This window comes from Rhinolophus ferrumequinum, chromosome 18 (assembly GCF_004115265.2).
Source record: "Rhinolophus ferrumequinum isolate MPI-CBG mRhiFer1 chromosome 18, mRhiFer1_v1.p, whole genome shotgun sequence".
Taxonomy (NCBI): Eukaryota; Metazoa; Chordata; class Mammalia; order Chiroptera; family Rhinolophidae; genus Rhinolophus; species Rhinolophus ferrumequinum.
In genome coordinates, this window is record NC_046301.1 from 2,814,994 (window position 1) to 2,835,709 (window position 20,716).

The 20,716-nt window shown below is 40.9% G+C and overlaps 1 protein-coding gene across 1 annotated transcript in view; it reads left to right on the forward strand.

The window, feature by feature from the left end:
• Nucleotides 1-12,825, forward strand: part of LOC117038149 (bifunctional heparan sulfate N-deacetylase/N-sulfotransferase 3-like) — a 109,137-nt gene extending 96,312 nt beyond the window's left edge. Inside the window, 4 exon segments of the mRNA XM_033134829.1 lie at nt 418-588; nt 1,934-2,043; nt 8,335-8,437; nt 10,050-12,825. Of these exon segments, the coding sequence (XP_032990720.1) occupies nt 418-588; nt 1,934-2,043; nt 8,335-8,437; nt 10,050-10,169 (504 nt within the window). The 3' untranslated portion in view covers nt 10,170-12,825.
• Nucleotides 12,826-20,716: the final 7,891 nt, after the last annotated feature.

Genomic DNA, 20,716 nt, shown 5'->3' on the forward strand with positions numbered 1-20,716 from the left:
TTTTCTGTAAGTGCCTTAGCAGGGGGGGCCTGGCTGTGGGGCAGGACAAGTGGCGTCCCTGCCTTACGATTCTCACTGCATGTGATAAACGGTTCGCTGTGGCCTCACTTCCAAAAGTTTACTTTCAGAATAAAATATACACACGAAGGAAGCGACTCTGTGCAGACGTTAAGGAATCCTAGCAATGAGAATTCAGCCTCCACCAACTAAGTCTCAGAACTATCCTCTCATCAGGGTCATGGCTTTAATTCCTGGTGCTCTCAGCAAACAATTTTTTCCTTTATTAACTGCAAACCAAGTGGCTTTCCAGCAGGGAGGCACTCCTTCCCCACGCTTTGAGGCCTGCCCCAGAGATTGGTCTCGAAGCATTTATGCCTGTGCTTCCAGTTGGTTTAATCTCCCACCTCTTCTCCACAGCATCAGCGATCGCATGAAGACCCCGCAGCTCTCAAGTTCAGCTTCTACCAAGTGATCTCCGCGGGGCCCCGTGCCCCCGCCGAGCTCCGCGCCTTACAGAAGAGGTGTTTGGTCCCTGGGTGGTATGCCAGCCACATCGAGAGATGGCTTGTTTACTTCCCCCCCTTTCAGGTATGGAGCAGTAAAAATTACACCATGTCACAACCTCATACATGGATGGCTTTGCCTCTAGGGTAGAGGACATTTCTACTCATTGAAACAGTACTAGGTGTTACTCTTTAGTTGTAATTAATGAGACTGTGGCACAGAATAATAGATACGCAGAGGGAGAAAAACCACTTAATTGTCTTTCTAACAGTATTTCAAGATAATTCTCCCTGCTCTATTTTCTAGTGCAAACCTTTCCTGATTGTAAAGAGCTTTAGAAGCTTCGCCCCCTTGATTCTTATTCCAAGAATAAAGCTTGAGAGCCTCTTAACCAAACAAGGCAATACTGTTCTGCTTAATTAACTGCCATTATTTCCCTTTGAACCACCCTGCTGCATTTTCCATCCGTCAGTATCTCCCTTGGCTCCCTGCGTCTCCCCTTTGCCTGGCATCTACCGACATTACCAAGTCAGCCCCGAGAGCAGACAGCCTGAAACCCCCCCGGCCCTCGGACCACCGTGCGCCTGTGTCCACAGCCCTGCTGTCCAATGCGAAAGCTGCTACCACATACAGCCCTCTAAACCTGTATCGCCATTATATAGAATTCAAAATTCAGTTCCTCAGCCACATTTCAAATGCTCAGTAGCCACCTGTTGGACACCACAGCTGTAGAACATCACAGAAGGTTCTAGCAAACAACACTGTTCTGGACTAAATAGAAATGTGGGAGCGCCAGTTGCAGGTTTGGGGGCCTCCATCACAGCCTGCTGTCGTTTTATCTTGCTGGGTCCACCCCCTCCCTCACCAGAGTAAAAAGCAAAGTCTTCCGTGCAGCCCGCTGAGGCACTTCTATCCACATTCAGGTCTCTGGGAGTCTGACCTTTTTCTCTAAATTATCAAAGTACTTCTTAAAACTTGACAGTGCTCCTCCTTTGGCGGGACGTGTGGAGGATGACGTGTCCTCTGTCTCATTACACGTGGTCTTATCAGAACCTTTCTTTGTCTCTGCAATGCTCCCTCCCAGCTAGAAGGATGCAATCAATGCTTTGGCAGTTTTTAAACTTGGTTCCCATTTGTGATCTTATAGTCACGTTTCTTAAGCTGTCCTGGTCCCTCCAAGTGGCTTTTTGTTTCCACGGTGTTTGCAGGACTTTACAGATTATAAAATACGAGTGCATTTAATTCGTGTGTTGTATGTCTTGTCCCAGGTCACTAATGAAGATGGCTGGGTTAAGCCTGAGCGCAGTGAATGCAAATCCCCTGCACTGGGTCTGTCACTGAATAAACTCAAAGTGCAGAGATTTTTTATTATACAGTTACATGCCTTTTGTCAACATGCATTGTCTTTTTTTCCCCTGTGGTAATTTAGTTGCTAATTATTGATGGGCAACAGCTAAGAACGGATCCTGCTACGGTGATGGATGAAGTCCAGAAGTTTCTAGGAGTTTCTCGTCATTATAATTATTCAGAAGCTTTAACGTAAGTTTATATTCTCAATAATTTATTGAAGTTGCAGCAAAGAACTGTTTTAAAACAAAAACAAAACAAAACAAAAAAAAAAAACACTGCAGTTGGTGATGTAACTGTCGAGTCAGCAGTTCCTTACAGACTGGTCCTTTCTCAGTGTGTCCCCAACCACGTGGGAAAGAACATTTCAACAGTGTGGCAAAGAAATGTCCTAAATCCTCTATTGATTTCTAACTATGAAAAGTCTCCCCTGGGAGGAAAGTAGAGAAACAAAACAGTTGTAAGCCTCAAAACCAACTCCCCTTAGAAGAGGCTACCTAGACGTTGGTCGTGCTGAGCCTACTCGAGACACTGTTGGGACCTCTCGGGAGGATAACGAGGTGATGAGCCAGACAGTTTATGAATCTGCTGCTCTCTCCTCTGTGACTTTTCAGAAACAACATTAGGCAGCAGGAATAACCCACGAGGTGATGGGACAGGCAGGGGGGTGTGCTGTGACCCCATCTTTTGCCTCAGTCTTCACCCACTGGAGGTCCATCCTGTCATCTCTCCTTCAGAGGCCTCAGCAGTTACAGTTCTGCTTTGGTTTTCTTTTGCTGGTTCCCTCTGGTTTTCTTGGGTAAATGACCCATCTGGGGAGGCAATAGTGAGGCCAGAGAGGCACGAGAGTGGGAGGTACTCCCTTCAGGGCCTTGTCAATGCCGGAGAAGCCGTGCTTCCTCAGATCTTCCACCCTCTCTGCCTCTCTTAGCTCACGGAATCCTGACCCTGACCTCTGTCGGCACGTTAAATAAGACCCCTGTCTTACTTTGTCCACATACAAAGTGGCAGTTGGGCTGACAAGGGTCGTGGTTCTTCCGAGCTAGCATGCCTAGAGCAACTGGAATATACTGAACTGGTTGGGCCATCCACCCGACTCTCACTAATAGACTCGTATATACGAGTAGATTTCATTGTAGTCATAGACTGAGCTTAAAGACACTAGAGAGGGCTGTATTATGGAATTCTTCCACTGTGTGTCTCAGTGTAAAACTCAGTTCTATAGATCAGCTGATTTCCTCTTTTTTTTTTTAATTAAAGTTTATTGGGGTGACAATTGTTAGCAAAGTTACATAGGTTTCAGGTGTACAATTCTGTATCACATCATCTATATATCACATTGTATGTTCACCACCCAGAGTCAGTTCTCCTTCCATCACCATATATTTGACCCCCTTTACCCTCACCTACCATCCCCCACTCCCCTTACCCTCTGGTAACCACTAAACTATTGTCCGTGTCTATGAGTTTATGTTTCTTCATTTCTTTCTCTTGTTCTTTTGTTGCTTACAGCTTTATATCCCACATATTAGTGAAATCATATGAGTCTCTACTTTTTCTGTCTGACTTATTTTGCTTAGCATTATAATCTCAAGATCCATCCATGTTGTCACAAATGGTCCTATTTCATCTTTTCTTATGGCAGAATAGTATTCCATTGTGTATATATACCACACGTTATCTATCCAATCATCTATCAAAGGACATTTTGGTTGTTTCCATGTCTTGGCCACTGTAGATAAAGCTGCAATGAACATTGGAGCACACTTGTCTTTATGGATAAATGTTTTCAGATTTTTGGGGTAGATACCCAGGAGAGGGATTGCTGGGCCATATGGTAATTCTGTTCTTAATTTTTTGAGGAACCTCCACGCTGCCTTCCAGAGCGGCTGCACCAGTCTGCATTCTCACCAACAGTGTATGAGATTCCTTTTTCTCCACAGCCTCTCCAGCACTTGTTACTATTTGTCTTGTTGATGATAGCCATTCTGACTGGGGTGAGGTGATATCTCATTGTGGTTTTTATTTGCATTTCTCTGATGATTAGTGACGTTGAGCATTTTTTCATATGTCTATTGGCCATTGGTATGTCCTCTTTGGAGAAACATCTATTCAGGTCCTCTGCCCAATTTTTCATTGAATTGTTTGTTTTTTGTTGTTGAGTTGTATGAGTTCCTTATATATTTTGGATATAATTCCCTTATTGGAGGTGTTTGCAAGAATCTTTTCCCATTCGGTTGGTGGCCTGATTTTCTCTTTTCATTGTACTCTTTATCCTATAGCAATTTAGAAAGTGAGAGGCAGGATTCCTTTACCATTCATCATTCCTCACAGTAAGATATTGGCAGGAAAACATCCCAGACTGCTTATATCTTGCACAAATCATATGCAGAGACACATGTAACAGAGATTTCGGTTTAGAAGACAGAGGAATATGTGAGACTGGAGTTTTGAGCTTCCTTCCTTAGAGCCATTCCTTTGTTGGTACTATTAGCCTTCTGACCTCTGTGTTTTCTATACTGCAAGTACTCTTAGAGCTTTGCAGAGCTCAGTTCAACTACTAACACAGACGCAAACCTTAGGTGTTTAACTTTCAGCTTGACCTTAAAGAAAGCTGAGTGATTTTGTTTGCAGTTAGAAAAATTCAAGTCCACTTTCTGCTTTATGTCTTTCTAAGTGTCTCTTAGAAAAGAAAGCTTTTATTTTCTAAACAGTTTTCTATTTCAAGTTGGCTTACCTTTGGATCTTTTTTATAGAGTATATAGCAAAGCACTGTATCTCAGAAAAAAGAAGTGGAGTGTTCTCTAAAGACATGCTCTCTTTTCTTACGGAATGGTCCTGACCTGCATGCTGTGTGTGGGTCCCCTTTGCATCCAGCTCTGCAGCAAGCTTTTTATTCACCTCTGCTGCCGAGAAAAGGGAGTGTAACCCGAAGAGAAGAAATGTCAAAGGAGCATTCTGAATGCAAAGAACTATGGTTCACTTTGCACCCAGTGGTATCTGGTAAAGTACCCATCACGTGACTCTCCAGCCTGGCGGGGGGCACAGGGGGGAGTGGCAAGCGGAGATCTGTGTGGTGTCTCAGAGCACAATTCCGGTGCCGCCACACCGCCCCCGACACTGTACTGCCACTCAGCTTCTTGTCGGCGTATGCCCTTGTCAATCACTAGTAGGTCGGATGCACCTTGTCAATCACCAGCAGTGCACCTGCCGTAGAATATGTGGAATTTCATGTCACCGTCAGAAGTCTCAGCAGGTCAAAATCCTGCTGTCAGAGTGGGTTCCTCTAGCGAACGTGTGCCAATAAGCGGTTTCTGTGGTGCTCTGGGCAGGTGGGGGTGGCTGCTGTACAGGACGTACGTTCTCAGGAATGGCATTCACTGCTTCATCCTTTTCCTGCTAGTCATAGTGAAGCCCATCTCTGGTACTTAAAGAAAAATCAGTTAAAGCCCTCTAAGATATGAACTGCAAACAGATAACGAACTCTCAACCACGGAAATCCAATTCCTTGCACACAGTAGAATCAATGAATGAAACTAGGTCTATACAAAGGTTTTACCATCCAACCTTGACATGAAACAGTACTCCAACTTAAGAGGTCTATAACTTGATTATCTTCAATATTTTTTTAAAAAGTCCAAATTCAAAACTATTTTCAAAAACAAATAGCGATGAGTTTCATGTCGAGAGTATTATTTATTCCTTTCCACAATCGCTACAGAAAGTGGTCAAGGCTTCCAGATTTCACACAGTGTTGGATAATCTGTGATGCCTCCGAATGCCTTAATGTTGTCATCAGTGTCACTTTAATGACACTGAATATGCAAAAAAAAAAAACCAAATCTGACTTTCTTAGTGAGTATGGGTGTGATCTGAAGTAAGCAGTGTAAGCTTTAAACAATATAAATGGGAACTTTCTCATTCAATACGTAAATTAACATTTTATAATTCTTGTTCAACATAACCTTAATCCCTAAATGGTAAATAGGCTTGGTATACTGACTTTATTTTAGCTTTCCTATTATTTGTTATATAGAGTTTTAAGGCTGACTGATCATTTGAGAGACAGCAGGGGAAATAATGCTTACCATGGAATCGTGCTGATCTGAAACTAAAATGAAAACTATAAACTTTTCATGGTTCCATGACGTAGCCATTCACAGTCACACCTGGCCGTCAGTGACCACGGGAGTGTTTACACCTAAGCATGTGGTTAGTTTAGCACCTGAGCCTGGTTGATATCTTTATGTCTCAGTCAGTTACCCTGTTTGTTAGCATGAATGAAACCAGATGGAGTTAGATGGATTTTTAACACTAATTTACTATGAAACCTTACTACATGGATTTGAAGGCCAGGAGTTGAATAAAGATCGCACGTTTGTTTGTTGTTCTGTAGATGGGGCTTAACTGAGTCATAAAGAACTGAAGTTGCTTCAAAACCCAGGACTTCTGTCGTGTCTAATATCACTTCCCCTGGCAACCAACTTTATATTGCCCAGGAATTCTTCCCCGTGCCATTCTAGATGAGTCTGAGTAAAACTGTGCCACATTGAAACTTTCCTTAGTAGAAAAAACAGCAGCCACAATAGCTAAAACCCACTGGTTCTCTAGATGACCTGTAAAGGAGCCCCAAAAAGTGAAAAAGCAGAAATCAATAGCTAGTGAAAAAGAAGAAATCGATCTACTTCAATTTCTTATGATGAATTTGGTTTTAAAAGTGGCTGTGATGTTTCCAAATCAGAATACACGTATATGGTCTAAGTGTTTTACATATACTGTTTCATAACCATTATGTGATAAGTGCTATTAGTTCCATTTTTTCAGTAAAAAAAAAGTGGGGGGCACAGAAAGTTAAGCCAGAAGTTACTCTGCAAGTAAGTGAGGCAGGATGGCACGTTAACCAGTCCCCTGAAACCCACACTGCCAAAGCATTAGTGCTTCAAAATGATACAAGATGTTAGAACCAGAGAAAAAGACTATTGTCAATGTTTACGAACGAAGAGCATGTCAGCCATAAGGTTTTACAAAACTGAAACCTTACAATGAGCTTTCTAAGTTATCTGCAACTTTACTGTAAAAAGAACCCATCTCCAGACACACGGTCACTTTGCATAATAAGTGTGTGATTACAATCATATGCAAACTGAAGCTACATTGAAATACCACAAAATGGCTTAACCCCAAAGACAACAATGCTGGCGAGACTGTGGTGACCCCGAAACCCTCCCCAACCGCTGCTCGTGGCGTATAACATACGGCCGCTTTGGAAAAGCAGTTTTGTAGTTTCTTAAAACTTAAACATGTTTACAAACACTCCGATTGCACTCCTAGGAATCTACCCACAGAGAAATGAAATGCTAGGTCCACAAAGACTCGTTCAGAGCAGAACTCTTCGCAATAACCCCAAACAGGAACCAATCCAAGTGTTCATCAACGTGTAAATGGAATAAGAAAATTTGGCCAAAAAATAAAAATAGAAAAGGAAATGTCCACAAGGGACAGATTTAAAGAAGAAAGCAGATCAGGGTTTGCCCGGGACGTGAGGTGGCAGCAGGGACCAATTGCAGTGAGCGCTGAGGGATTCTGGAATGGGGGAATGTTCTAAATCTGGATTGGGGGGGACAGTTATACGACTATATTAATTTGCTACACGTCACTGAATCGTACACTTAGAATGGGTGAGTGTTATGAGATGCAAAGTATACCTCAAAAAAGCTGTTAAAAATAAAATGTGACAAATACACCTTTCTTTTTCATTTATACTCAGCTATCATTTGGCGAATGATCCCAGAAAGCCATACACTACACTAAGTGCCATAAAATGGGAAGAGACCTACACTGCAGGTCATTAGGGGTTATAATGAAAGCTCAAATGAAAGTGAGGTGATGTATTTGGTAAACGACAATATAAATCTAGTGTGCTACTTTGGTTATAATTTTGCAGTGAAAATCCATATTTAAAGGTGCTGTTACTTTAATACAGAGCTCATGGCAAACTATGAACGTAGCTCTGGAAATGGACTGTAGCTAAACAATCTTGCAATTAATTAGTCGTGGCACCAAAACCCTGTCTCTTCTACTACCTGTAATTGTATGGCACACGTACTGTGTAAATAAATCCAGATATGGGTGGAGCCTGGCTTGTCTTTTGTAAACGCTACAAAGGGAAAGAATGGGCTTGAAATTTTTAAAATTTTTTCCTTCCAGATGAAGGAGGTAGGCTTATTAATTTCTATTAATAGGAGACCTTCTGCTGACAATTTTTCTATTAGGCATTTGGCACACTCACAAAGATGACAGATGGACTGGGAACTCAGAAGATGCCAAACGACTTTGTGCAAAGTGATATAGTCAAAAAATATGCCAGTTTCCCTGGTTACAGATTAATATCCAATTAAAAATATTCATGGTTGGGGTCAGTAGAGCTTATAAATTGCTTGAAAAAATGCTTTTCTTGTTTTTTTGTATTTTTAATGTTTTTAGGTTTGACTCTCATAAAGGTTTCTGGTGTCAGTTACTGGAAGAAGGTAAAACAAAATGCCTTGGAAAGAGCAAAGGAAGAAAATACCCCCCGATGGGTCCTGATGTAAGTCGAGAGCTTAACTTACAAACTAAATAAGGAAAATGCTAAATAATAATAGGTTTACTTTCTTAGAAAAGTGGTTAAAATCAAAAGTCAAGCTTTCTAAAAATGAAGAGTGACATTTGGATATCAATGCTTGTTTTGATCTTTCCAATGATGTATCACCTGTCAGGCAAGAATAAAGGAAAACAACAGGACTTTCCATTTTGAATCAGAACAAAGAAGGTAGTATTTCATTCAAAAAAAAAAAAAAAACAAACTGATACACGCACAGAAATATTAGCACTAAGAACATTAACTGAAACCAAGGCAGGAAATGCATCAACTGGAAATTGAAAATACTACTACAAGCCTTCTATTTGTGTTTCCCTAAGTCACTCCGCAGTAGTCGTGCAGAGTGACCCTCTGCATGATAATCATTACTGGGGTACTAAGCTTTGAACTGTTAACATGCAGGTTTGAAAAGGATGCCCACAAGCCAGCGACTGAAGCAGCTGAGCTAGCCCTCAGTTCCAGGAAGTTCCATCCCAACCCCAAAGGCATGGACAGTCCAGACGGATCCCCGGAGGCTCGGTGCTAAAGCCAGCTCATGGGGGGCAGTCAGTTACCGTATGGGAAATAGTGGGGGACAAGCCGGCTGGAGCTGCTCCACACAGGGCTTCAGTCACAGAGAGGAACGATGCACAGTGAGACATTCAGACACTCAGGCTCCACCCAAAGAGCAGGCCCCCTCCCCCTCCCTGGATTCCAGGTGTGGCTGGAGCGAAGGCGGCGCAGAACCACGGGGCTCGGGGACGGGACGCAGTGTCTGGCGGACAGAACTGATGTCCCCCTTTCTCTGGCCTGAGCTTGCCAGCTGGGTCTGTGGGCTGCGGGGGACCCGACCGAGGGATGAGGTGGACGGACTCGTAAGGCAGCCAGAGGCCGGGTGCTGCCTGATGGCAGCGGTGCTGAGCACAGAGCACAAGTGTCCGGCCGCGTCCGATGGTTAGGAGCGCTGCCCGCATCCATCACAGGAAATGATGGATACAAGACGAGGCTTTTTCTATGGCATTTGAAAGCGTAGCACAAGGAAATAAATAAAAACTTTTTAAAAGTTCAACTCAACGAAAAATCTCGCCTCGTACAAAGTGGGAGGCACAGCTACAGGCGTAGAGCCCCGCCCCTAGCATTCCAGACCTGGGCCATCGAACTGTGTAAACGCCCCCCCCCAGGGCCGCCTCACAGCACAGCCACGCCCACTTCTGGCACTTTCAGTTATTAAAATATTTTGATTTATTGAAGGACAATCCACCTCCGGGTAAGTCAGGATAGCTTGCAAGACATCCTTTTCCTTTCTTGGGTCTCAGAGTGCAAATACAGCGGGTTGCCGTTACCTGGCTCGCCTCCTGCATTTGTACGGTTCGCCACGGGAGTGAAAACAGTGTGTGTACGTAGGGCGTGCATTGTGAAGGACAGTGTCTCCGTGTGTGTATTGTCCTGAGTAAACAGTCCACAGCTTAGCGTGAGTCTCGGTGCAGGCACGCTGCGCTCCACGCAGACGAAAGCTGGGGCCGCGGAGGGTCTGAGCACACGTAACGTGCAGTGAAATGCGTTTTTCTCTCCCGCCCCTCAGAGCAGGGCCTTCCTGTCTACCTACTACCGACAGCACAACGTGGAGCTCTCCAAGCTGCTGCACAGGCTGGGGCAGCCCCTGCCGGCCTGGCTGAGGCACGAGCTGCAGAAAGTGAGGTAGCGCTGGGACGACGTCTTGAGACTCCACACTCCATGCAACACCCACCCTGCCAAAGCTTCCAGAAGCTACCAAAAGGCTGTTTGAAAATATACCTCTTCAAATGAAAAAAAAAAAACAACAAAGTTCCTTCCATGTGGATGATTAGGGAAAAAAGAAAGATTAAACTACCTGCTGGAAGCCTAGGGGCCTCTGGCCTTTTTCTCACCCACACTTGGGCCTGTGGGATTATCGTAGACGACTGTGCACTCATGCGGAATGCCACAGCACCCAACACAGATGCCAAACACAAATGCAGACCTGCGCCTCTTCACAGTAACATTTACACTTTCCTATATCAACTGAGATCGTGTTTCTGTAGCTGTTTAGAGCGGTTTGCCTGTACAATGTTTTCTTATTCTTTGAGTCTATAAAGGGTCCTACAAAACACAAAGCAGCATAAACATCACAAGGCAGCATAAAATGGCAAAGCCATAACACTCATGAGAAATGCTTGCCGAAATATAAACCCACTAAAGTATCTAGAAAGAACTATAAACTACAATTTGTGCCAGTGCAGAATGGAAAAATTATGTATGAGCTTTATCTGCATTAAAAAAAATAACTGCTATAGCAAAAAAAAAAGTGATTTTTCAAACACATAGTCTAGTGCATTTATGTAACATTTACTAACTCCTCTATCATAATGTAATTGTTATACTGCTGTAAAGCCATTGGATGGTAAATAGAAATACACTGAATATTCCAAGTCAGTAAATAACAACGTCAAGTGTACTGACTAAACCCTCTAAAAGGGAGAAATTATACAGGTCTGAAGATGTATCGTCGACAACTTGTGTCCCCTTTCTTTGAGCTGTAAGTCTCCAGCAGTCTTCACTGCTTCTAGAGAAATGCTTGCATAGAATCTGAGTTATGTGTCATCTCCAGAAACAGATTGACTTTCAAATAACTTTTTTTTTCAACATTCCCCAGAACAAAACCTATTAAATGAAAATGAAGGACATTTTCTCTAGATGATATGTTAAGCTATTTACATTTAAATTATAGAAAAACTACATTTTTCCAGATAGTTCAAAATGAAATTGTATAATGTAGAGATTTATATCAAAAAACAAATTAATATATGATTGTTAATCCAAAATTTGCAATGATACTTTTACTACAATGCAGAAAAAAATAAGCGGGGCCGAGTCCCAATTTTTTAGAAAGTTTCATACATCACTCTCATGGAAGACAATAGAACATAGTTAAATTTATGGTTATCTACTAAGTTAAATGGAAGAAGTACAAAGACGAGCCAGGTATAGTTCTTAAAATATACTGACACTTAAATTTCAAAAGATTACATGATTAACAACATACTCAAAAATGAAAAGAATGTCATACTTATTTCCCTGTGTTTACATTTACTTAATTTTTAAATGTACTCTACAGATAAAAAACTTAAGTAGTAAATAAATTCCCTGATATGCTTATACGAGTATAAGCCTTTATAAAAGTAAAAGTTATTGAAAGTATAATTAGAAAAAAAAAGATATGCAAGGAAAATCTAAAGCCCAACTATTTTCATTGTGGTTATGTGTGAAACTATATCAATCATTCACTGATTATAAAACAAATTTTGACATCCTTCCACTTACTATAAATTTTAAAAATTATACTATAATTATTAATTAAATTGTTTTTAAAGTTGCATGTACCCAAATGACACACAAATTTTTAAACAAACAAGCTGTTGGCAGAAAGAATTGGAGAAAGAACCAATTTTTAAGACTCCTACCTGTAAAAGCAAAATCAAAGTCATGTGGACAAATCTGGCAAACTCAGTTTCCATGCTTCCTGCTGCCTTTCTGAAGCAGCACATACCCAACTTGCGAGGAAAATGAATGTAGTGATTTTAAGAAAACTGGCTTAAGAGGGTCAAACACAGTGGGAATCAGCCCCAATGTTACCATGTTTTCATTTTGACAGTATTTCTACTGATAAAAGGGAAAAAAAGAAAAATAAAGAAACAGATACGTTTATGTTTTAATGATGAGATGTGCATTTAAACTTCTAAACAAAAATGCCAATGGCATGATTTTGTCTAGGTAAACTGAGTGAACTGACCAGCTCACTCTTTAAGACAAATATGGAAATCATAGTGGATCTTGTATATGAAAGGAGAGAAAAGGGAGAGATTATACCAAAATTTACTCATTCCTGGTACAGGGATCATGCTACCTAGAGCCCCAAACCTTTGAGAGGGCTTTGGACGGCTACTCAATGTATCTCAGAGGCAACATCAAATTCTAGACGATTATATATACGATTATATATACTCGCTACATTGTATACTCCAGCTGGTTATTAGGCTATTCTGGAAGTAACAAACACACACATGAGAGAAGAATGTGAGATAATGTGATCTAAAACTAGCTTTGTACAGAATTTCTTTTTCATTGCTTAAAATATGAAACTTCCTCAGGAAGAAATGAAATGGGTATTTCAGTGTTTATAGCTATAATATGCTTGTCATTCACATTGAATGAAAATTACTAGAAACAGTTTTTTGTCTGAGTTTTTTAAAATAAAAAACCTGGATCTAATTCTGATAGGAGCATGGTACCTCATATGTACAACAATAAACTGTGATAAGAAAATGAAGAGTTTGGACCTGGTGATTCTAGGAAATAAGTAGGCATTTGCTTGTGTTTGCCTCAGACAGAGTGCAGGGTGGTTATGGAGCATATTTGCCACTAATAGGACTCAAAACGGAGAGATGCATGGAAAGCTTCCATGCAGGCCATAAGTACGTTTATTTTTCTTTTTTCTTTTTTTTAAACATTTTTTTTTTTTTTTAGATTTTATTGGGGAAGGGGAACAGGACTTTATTGGGGAACAGTGTGTACTTCCAGGCCATTTTTCCAAGTCAAGTTGTTGTCCTTTCAGTCTTAGTTGTGGAGGGCACAGCTCAGCTCCAGGTCCAGTTGCCGTTGCTAGTTGCAGGGGGTACAACCCACCATCCGTTGCGAGACTCGAGGAATCGAACCGGCAGCCTTGTGGTTGAGAGCCCACTGGCACATATGGGAATTGAACTGGCAGCCTTCAGAGTTAGGAGCATTGAGCTCTAACCGCCTGAGCCACTGGGCCGGCCCCACGTTTATTTTTAATATTACAACATTTCAAAGATCCTTCTCATCAGTTGTTAGTTCTAACAGATGTAAAGCAGCTCCTAGTCACTTGTGGGACCCTCGAATACAAGAAGAGAACCACAGCTGTTCCTTAACAGACTCGAGGGCCTGCGTGATCATAGCTCTTCTTACTCCCACTGTTCTGCTTTGCTCCCCACAAATGGACTCCTGTCTTTAGAGCTTGAAAAGGTGTTACTCTCTTTTATAAAAATCGAGCAAAACAGTCTCTCAAAAAAGAAGTTTGGGGGAGTGAGACATGTATCTACATCTTCCTTTCTCTCTTCCAGTCCCTCTTTTCTAGACATCAGATTTCTCAGGTTGCAGCCCCGCTATGGTTATATAAACCTTTATAAAATGTCCACGTGCTCCAAGTAACTCCAGACAGGCTGGTCTCTCACGCAGAGTTCTCCAACCTGGAAGCCGCCTGACTGCCAATTTTCTATCTAAATATGCTATTTTATGTCCCATTGAACTGGTGAGTGGTTAATAAACCAACCCCAGCAATGTTACTGGTTATAATGACTTATCATCTAATACTTTCCAGAGATGTCAGCACTGCCTGAAGGCTCACTAGCGGGGAGGCACAGAACCGCTCAAGTATTTTAGTTTGGAGAGATTTCGCTCATTTCAAATCCTACTCAATAGCTGAGTTCTGCACTGCCAAAGCTGCCTCTTCCAGCCCTCTTCCAGTTCCTTCTTCTAGCCCTCCCCACCGCATGCACGCACACCCATCCCCAAACAGCTGGCAGTCTGGAAAAGAGCAATGAATACTTGTGGTGGATAATTCTTAAGAAATTCTTTGTGTTGGCTTGAAATGTTTACTGTCTCTTCACTTACTTTACAAAGAGCAGACTAAATTTCATAAGGGTAAGCGGTGAATGTTACCTTTGAGGATAAAAACTAAAGACACAGGGTGACACTGATGCCATTCCCAAGACGCCTCTGAGTAGGTCTCTCACCTGTGGCCAAGCAGGCCTGACCGAATCTGGGGGCTACTTCTCCCATCGGTGCTCCTGCGGGTTCCTCCTGCTTATTGTCCTCTATTTGTTGTCAGTAAGAGTTCTCTATATAGTCTGCGCTCTTACCAACTGTCACGCAGGATTTGCTCACTTATTTATGAGTGTATAAAATTTATTTTTTAACATCCCCTGGCACCATCTTCCATTCATCCTACAGCTATCTTAATATTAGAGGTTTTATCATTTCTCAGTCTATTCCCCAAAGTTACAAATACAAAAATTAATAAATCACTAACGTTGGATCCAGCTATTATTTTCACCATCGCCTTCAGAGCATCCCTTAGAGAAAGAAGAATCACGAATAATGTCAGGAAGGGTTTTAAAAAGACATTCACTTGCCAGATTCAGGTCAAATGTTTTATTTGCCTTGCAATCCCTTTCAAGGAAGTCAAAGCAAATTTCACAAATTAAATGCTCAATAGCATAAAGTCTCCAAGATATTGTTAAAAAGAATGTATTCACCCACATTGTATCATACAGAAAACTGAACTGAACTGAATGAAAGGGGATGCGTTTCCAAAGAACTGTGACAAATCTTACATAAAACTCTCCAGCCAGCTGTTTGTCAGTTAGGAGGGAATAAATTAGGTGCAGGAAACGCCTTCTGTCTACTTTCTAATGCCAAGCTGCTCTATTTCAAATCAATAACTGAAATGGAAACCAGATCTTGCTCTTAAATATTATGCATAATTTATACAATTGGACTGGAGGAGACTGGCCTTCTTTTCTCTATTTGGTAAATAATATTCGGAATCTGATTTTTTTTTTCAGTTTCAACCACTTTAAACAGAAATGCAAGCTCAAAATTCTTTGTACTCTTAGGGTTTTAGTGTATCTTTTCAGAACTTTATGTCCTTCAAAGCAATCAAAACTTTTAAAGGTCCACAAAACATATGCCAACAAAAAATAAAGCTTATTTCACATTCAAATGAATAAAGTGACAGACTAATAAGAAGTTAAAGATGATCATTTTAAAAACAATAAAAAGCTATGAGAACATAGTAATACATTCTTACTCCCTCCTTTGATCAGCTTGATAAAACCATGTTGTTTATATCCCATTAGTTACAGGCATGCCCTCAGTCCGAGCAGGAAAATAAAGAGGACAGGTTGGCCTACAGCCCAATTCTGTTCTTCACTAAGTAACACTGGTAGGTCACTTTTCTTTGGGGGCCTCAATTTCCCCATCTGTCAACAACAAAAGTCAAATGTGACCGCAGGTGAGAGATTTTTCCCCTTTTATCATCTCTTCTTACAGCATTTGACTCTCCCCGTCTCACACATTCTGCCACCTGGCAGGACTGGCCACGTGGTGGTGATGCTGGAAGCAGACATCGGGCCTGAGTAGCTCAACCTCCCCTCCCTCACCGCTCTCTGGAGAACACTCTGGCCTGCTTTTGGCCGGTGGTAAACTCAGCAGAAATCAATGTTTAAGTGCATTATGTAAAGCCACAAACATAACAAAATGAGCTAGAAACAAAAATATAAATATATGCTCAAAACTTAGAAAGACAAGCAAGGGTATAAATGAGGAGCAATAATATAAATGAACTAAATGTCTCACCATGTGGGTGGGGAGCCGACGGACGCTACTCAAGTGACAAACCCAAAATCAAAATGAAACATAACTGGAATTACGGACATAATCAACACAACTGGAACAGACTTACCTTTGATAAACGGGACTAGAATGCCAGACCAGACAGAAATATTTGAACTTTCATTTCCAAGTGCATACACTACTTTTACCACACTGCCACCAGCAGATATCTATCATTTAAAATAAATTACAATTTTATAGGACTTGTATCTGCTACCAGGAGCTTAAGAGGGGTCTAATATTTAAGGACTCATTCTGATGAGATTGATGGTGACATTAACAAATATGATTTTTTGAGATTATATAATAAAATGTGTCAACATTTGAGACATCTGCGTAACTCAGTGAACCCATATTTTCCAAATGACCCAAGCATGAAGTGACAAAATAATTATACGTGGTACAGTCATTATAATGGTAAAAGATCCATTCTTAGGGCAAGGTAAAATAATAGTTTTTAATATAGCGGAATGTGAAAAGTTCATTGATTTGATTTCAGATTCCACAATACAAATACCATTTAAGAAAATGCCGCTTGTCAAGTTTTAGTGTAGTATCAAAGAAAAATATCCACAGTTATCTGAAAAGGCCATAAATATACACCTTCCCAAATATATTATTTGTGTGAGGTTAGATTTTCTTCATATAATTCAACAAAAACAACATACCATAGTGATTGAACACAAAAATAGATATGAGAATCCAGCTGTCTTCTACTAAGCCAAACATTAATGAAATTCACAAAAATGTAACAGTGCCACTTGTCTCACTAATGTTTCATTTCGTTTTGGAAAACAATTATTTTTCATTAAAACTACATTATTATGGGTTTGCTCTTATTTTTTTTTAATTAATTAATGTTTTCTAACTCCTTAATTTAAATTTCTAATGCACTAAATATTAATAGATATAACCCTTATAAACAAAGGCCCTTAGGGGGCCTCAATAATTTTTTTTTAAATGTAAAGATATCCAGAGACCAGAAAGTGGGAGAGCCACTGGCATAGGACTTGGAAGTAATTTAAGCACCAAAAGCCAAGGCTTAGCCATCAACAGTGGCACAGAAGAACCCATTCTCCATGGAAACTGCCGAGGCCACTGAGAACGGGCCTTTAGATCCAAAGGGACCGGGTGGCTGGGACCAGGACACTAGTGACCTGCATGGACGACCGTAGGCACAGGCCCCAGACCACGGAAGGCAGAGGCCACTTACCAGGCAGAGAGAGGGTCATCCAACGGCAGCAGAGGACAGATGTTGGCTGGGGCCGCGACGGTGTCCTCTCACCTTACCTTCACTGTCATGACCACCTTGGGAAGAAAGGCAGACAAGAAGCCTGAATTTGACTGGATTTTCCTAAAATAGACTTGAAACTCCCTAAAGTAATGAAAAGTATATTGAATGGAGACAGCCGTTGAAAAACTGAAGAAAGCTACATTTCTGCCCAGGTTGTAGATTATGAAACTTTTACCCACGATGCAAGCGCTACTTCCCAGTTCAATTGGCAACATGGACACTCGTGGCCGAGGCGCACACAGCCCTGTGCGCGCTGCTCAGAGGGCCGGGGTGGGGGCGGGGTGGGCTCGGGCCTGCACACGGAGCACAGCCGCAGGTGTGGTCTTCCTCCAGAATGGTCTGTCCCCCTGTGGTGCGCACACCCTACAGGCCCAGCCTGCTAGGGTTTTGCCCTGTGTGTGGGCGGAGACTTAAATCACTCTCTGCGTTAGCACCCCCCACGTCCAATCTGTCCAGAAGTCCTGTGGGCCTGTCTTCAGTCTATCCAAACCAACCACTGCTCACTGACTCCACTGCGGCCGCCCTGTTCTGACATAGCATCACCTTCAGCCCAGCTTCCCTCCCTCCCCTACAACCTGTTGTCAACTCAACACGCAAAGCAACCTTTTCCCAAGTCAAGTCCCAGCACTCTTCTGTTAAAAACCCTGCAATCGCTCTCCTTCTCAGAAAGGGTACCGGGCCTTACAGGACCCTCATCTATGGCCTTCAAGTCCTCAGCTTCTCTTGTTCCCCCTTATTCTGCAACAGGTGCCCTGGCTTCTTGCCCTCAGGACCTCCTGCTGACGTTCCCCCAAAGGTCCACAGAGCTAGTTCCTGCAACTTACTTGTGTCTGCGCTCAAATGTCATCTTTGTAAAAAGTCCAACGCCAACCACCTCATATAAAATTCACCCTCCCCCCTCCCCTGCATTTCTCACCCCCAAGACCCTGACCTAATTTTTTACCACGGCACCTATAATCTGATAAGTAACTATATAATTTACCGATTGCATTACGTGTATGTGTTGTCTCCTACTCAAATAAGCTCCCTGAAGGCAGGTGTAACTGTCTGTTTTCTCTCATTGATCTATCCCCACATTCACACGTTCAGTCTCTGACACACAATAGGTGCTCAATAAATAGTTGCTGAATTAATGAATTCATTGAGTAATAAATAACTGGAGAAGGCAAAGGATAATAGCTTTAACGGTGCGTATTCTCTTATAGTTAAGTGTTAGAAAAAAGCATAAATTTTTACAAATCAATACATTTGATTAACAAAGATATATATATATGTTTCCCAAATCATGCAAAGAATTACAACTGTCTTTCTTCTAAATAATGAGAAACAAATTCAGACTTTAAATAATAAAAAATTCCTAACAAAGAACTAAAATTGACAAAATGATTTTCAAATGTAAAACCAAAAAAGAAACCCCACAAAACAGCTCTAACCTTTGCAGACTGTTTTCTGCTTGCCAAACTATTCTTATAAATTAGCTTAACAACAATACCTAAAGGGAGATATTACTAGATTCCTTTCACAGGTGAAGAAACAGGTTTGGAAAGAATAGATAACTTTCCCAAGGTCACACAAGAAGCAAAGGCAAAAATTTGAGATTTGAGCCCAGATTTCCATCCATCTTACACCTCATTCTTCTTCCTTTGCACCATGACACCAATTAGAATGTGAACTCTGAGCCAGTCCGACGCACTGAGACCCCACACCCAACCTTGGGTTAACCACGTTATTTCTCTGTGCTTCACTTTGCCCATCTGTTAAATGGAGATGATAACAATACATCCGCATACAACTGCCGTGAAGATGGAATGCGCTCAGCAGTGAGCAGAGCGGCACGCAGTAGACATTAGCTGGTACAGCCATTCTCACCTCCTGGAGGTGATAACAAGTACCTGTCCTTTTCAGACCCCTTTTCTCATGTCATACACTTGCCCTTCTCAGCCATTATTGCCCAGTGCCCTAAAGAATGTTGAATATTCAAAAATTCTTATTGCTTTTTATCAAATTTACTGAATTCCAAGGATTCCTTTCAAGACTCTTCTGATTTCTAAGACATATTATCCACATACATAAATTATCATACAAATAAAAGGTTTTTAAATGAGAGAAATATAAGTCATTTCTCTGGTTCTAATTTTACGTGGCTTTCTATAAATTTACTTGCATAGAACTAAGAAATAAATACTAGAACATCTTATCAATTAAACTGGAGCAGTCTCGTAGATCATCTGAAGTCTTTTATTTTACTTTTTAAAAAGAAAGTTATTTCTAGATTCAGCTGAAGCTTAAATTTTTCAGAGAGCATTATATATATAAGTCCCATCAGTTCTTTGAGGATCAAATAGAAAGTAATCAATACAGTCCTTACTGCCTTATGAAGATATAAACCCCTAATACTGAGTGCCAAGACAGTGAAAATCTATTCCAATTATAAATATTGACCAGTAGAGATCAGTTCCAAAATTTGTCATAAAGTTTTCTCTCTGAAATGATTTCCATTATAAAATTTGAAATACATTCTCAAAGGAGGAACAAAAAAGAAAAAAAACACCTCAATTTAAAACTTTTGGCAAACACAGAGGTAAGATGTGCCCCAGGCCAAATATTTGTCATTTTTGCTTTAATATAACTATCTTGTGATTCACCTTTCCTTTTGAACACTGTGTATAATTTCCCAGATTTTTGGTTTTCACTTTTATCATCCCAGCTTCCCCGATCAACAAATTTCCATTGCACATGTCGCATGTAGCAAGTCTTGCTCTAGGTAAGATGACAGTGATTACATCCTTTCCCTCTAGCAGGACTGGGCAGAGATATTACATTCTTCCAACAGAATCACTGTCTGCTCTGATGCACTCTGCATTAATAAGTATCAAGCACTTCAGATAACAGGAAATGAATTAAATTCTATTAGATGAATGTAATATTTTTAAAAGCTATAAATCAAGTTTGCATATGAGAAAAAGGTCTGTGGTATTTCAATTTTATTCTTAGAATCTTCATTGGGGAAAGCTGTTCCTTTCTAGTAGAATCAAAGGTTTTCAATCTTCACTATGAATATTTATCATATAAAACTGGAGTCCGCAGGACAGTTTGGGAGAATCATCATATATGCTGACATTTGCATGTTATTATCCACATCGACACATCCACGCACAATAATCAATGATTGTATTTAATTTTAAACCTGTATGTAGGGTTTTAAACTCAGAACCAATAATAATAGGGTAACAGTGCCACCTAGTGGATCATAAAAATGGGATGCTTCTAATTTTCATTCCTTTGTTTTGTATAAACATAAGCTTACTTTATCACTAATATAGATATCTAGAATCCCTATAGAGAGTGGATCAAAGGAATTTTGAATCTGAGTACTAGACTAAATCATGAAACATCTATAAATTATGTTATAAGGGAAAGTAAAGAAAAACAAGTAAAGAGACTTTCCAGCAAGTGATCATTAA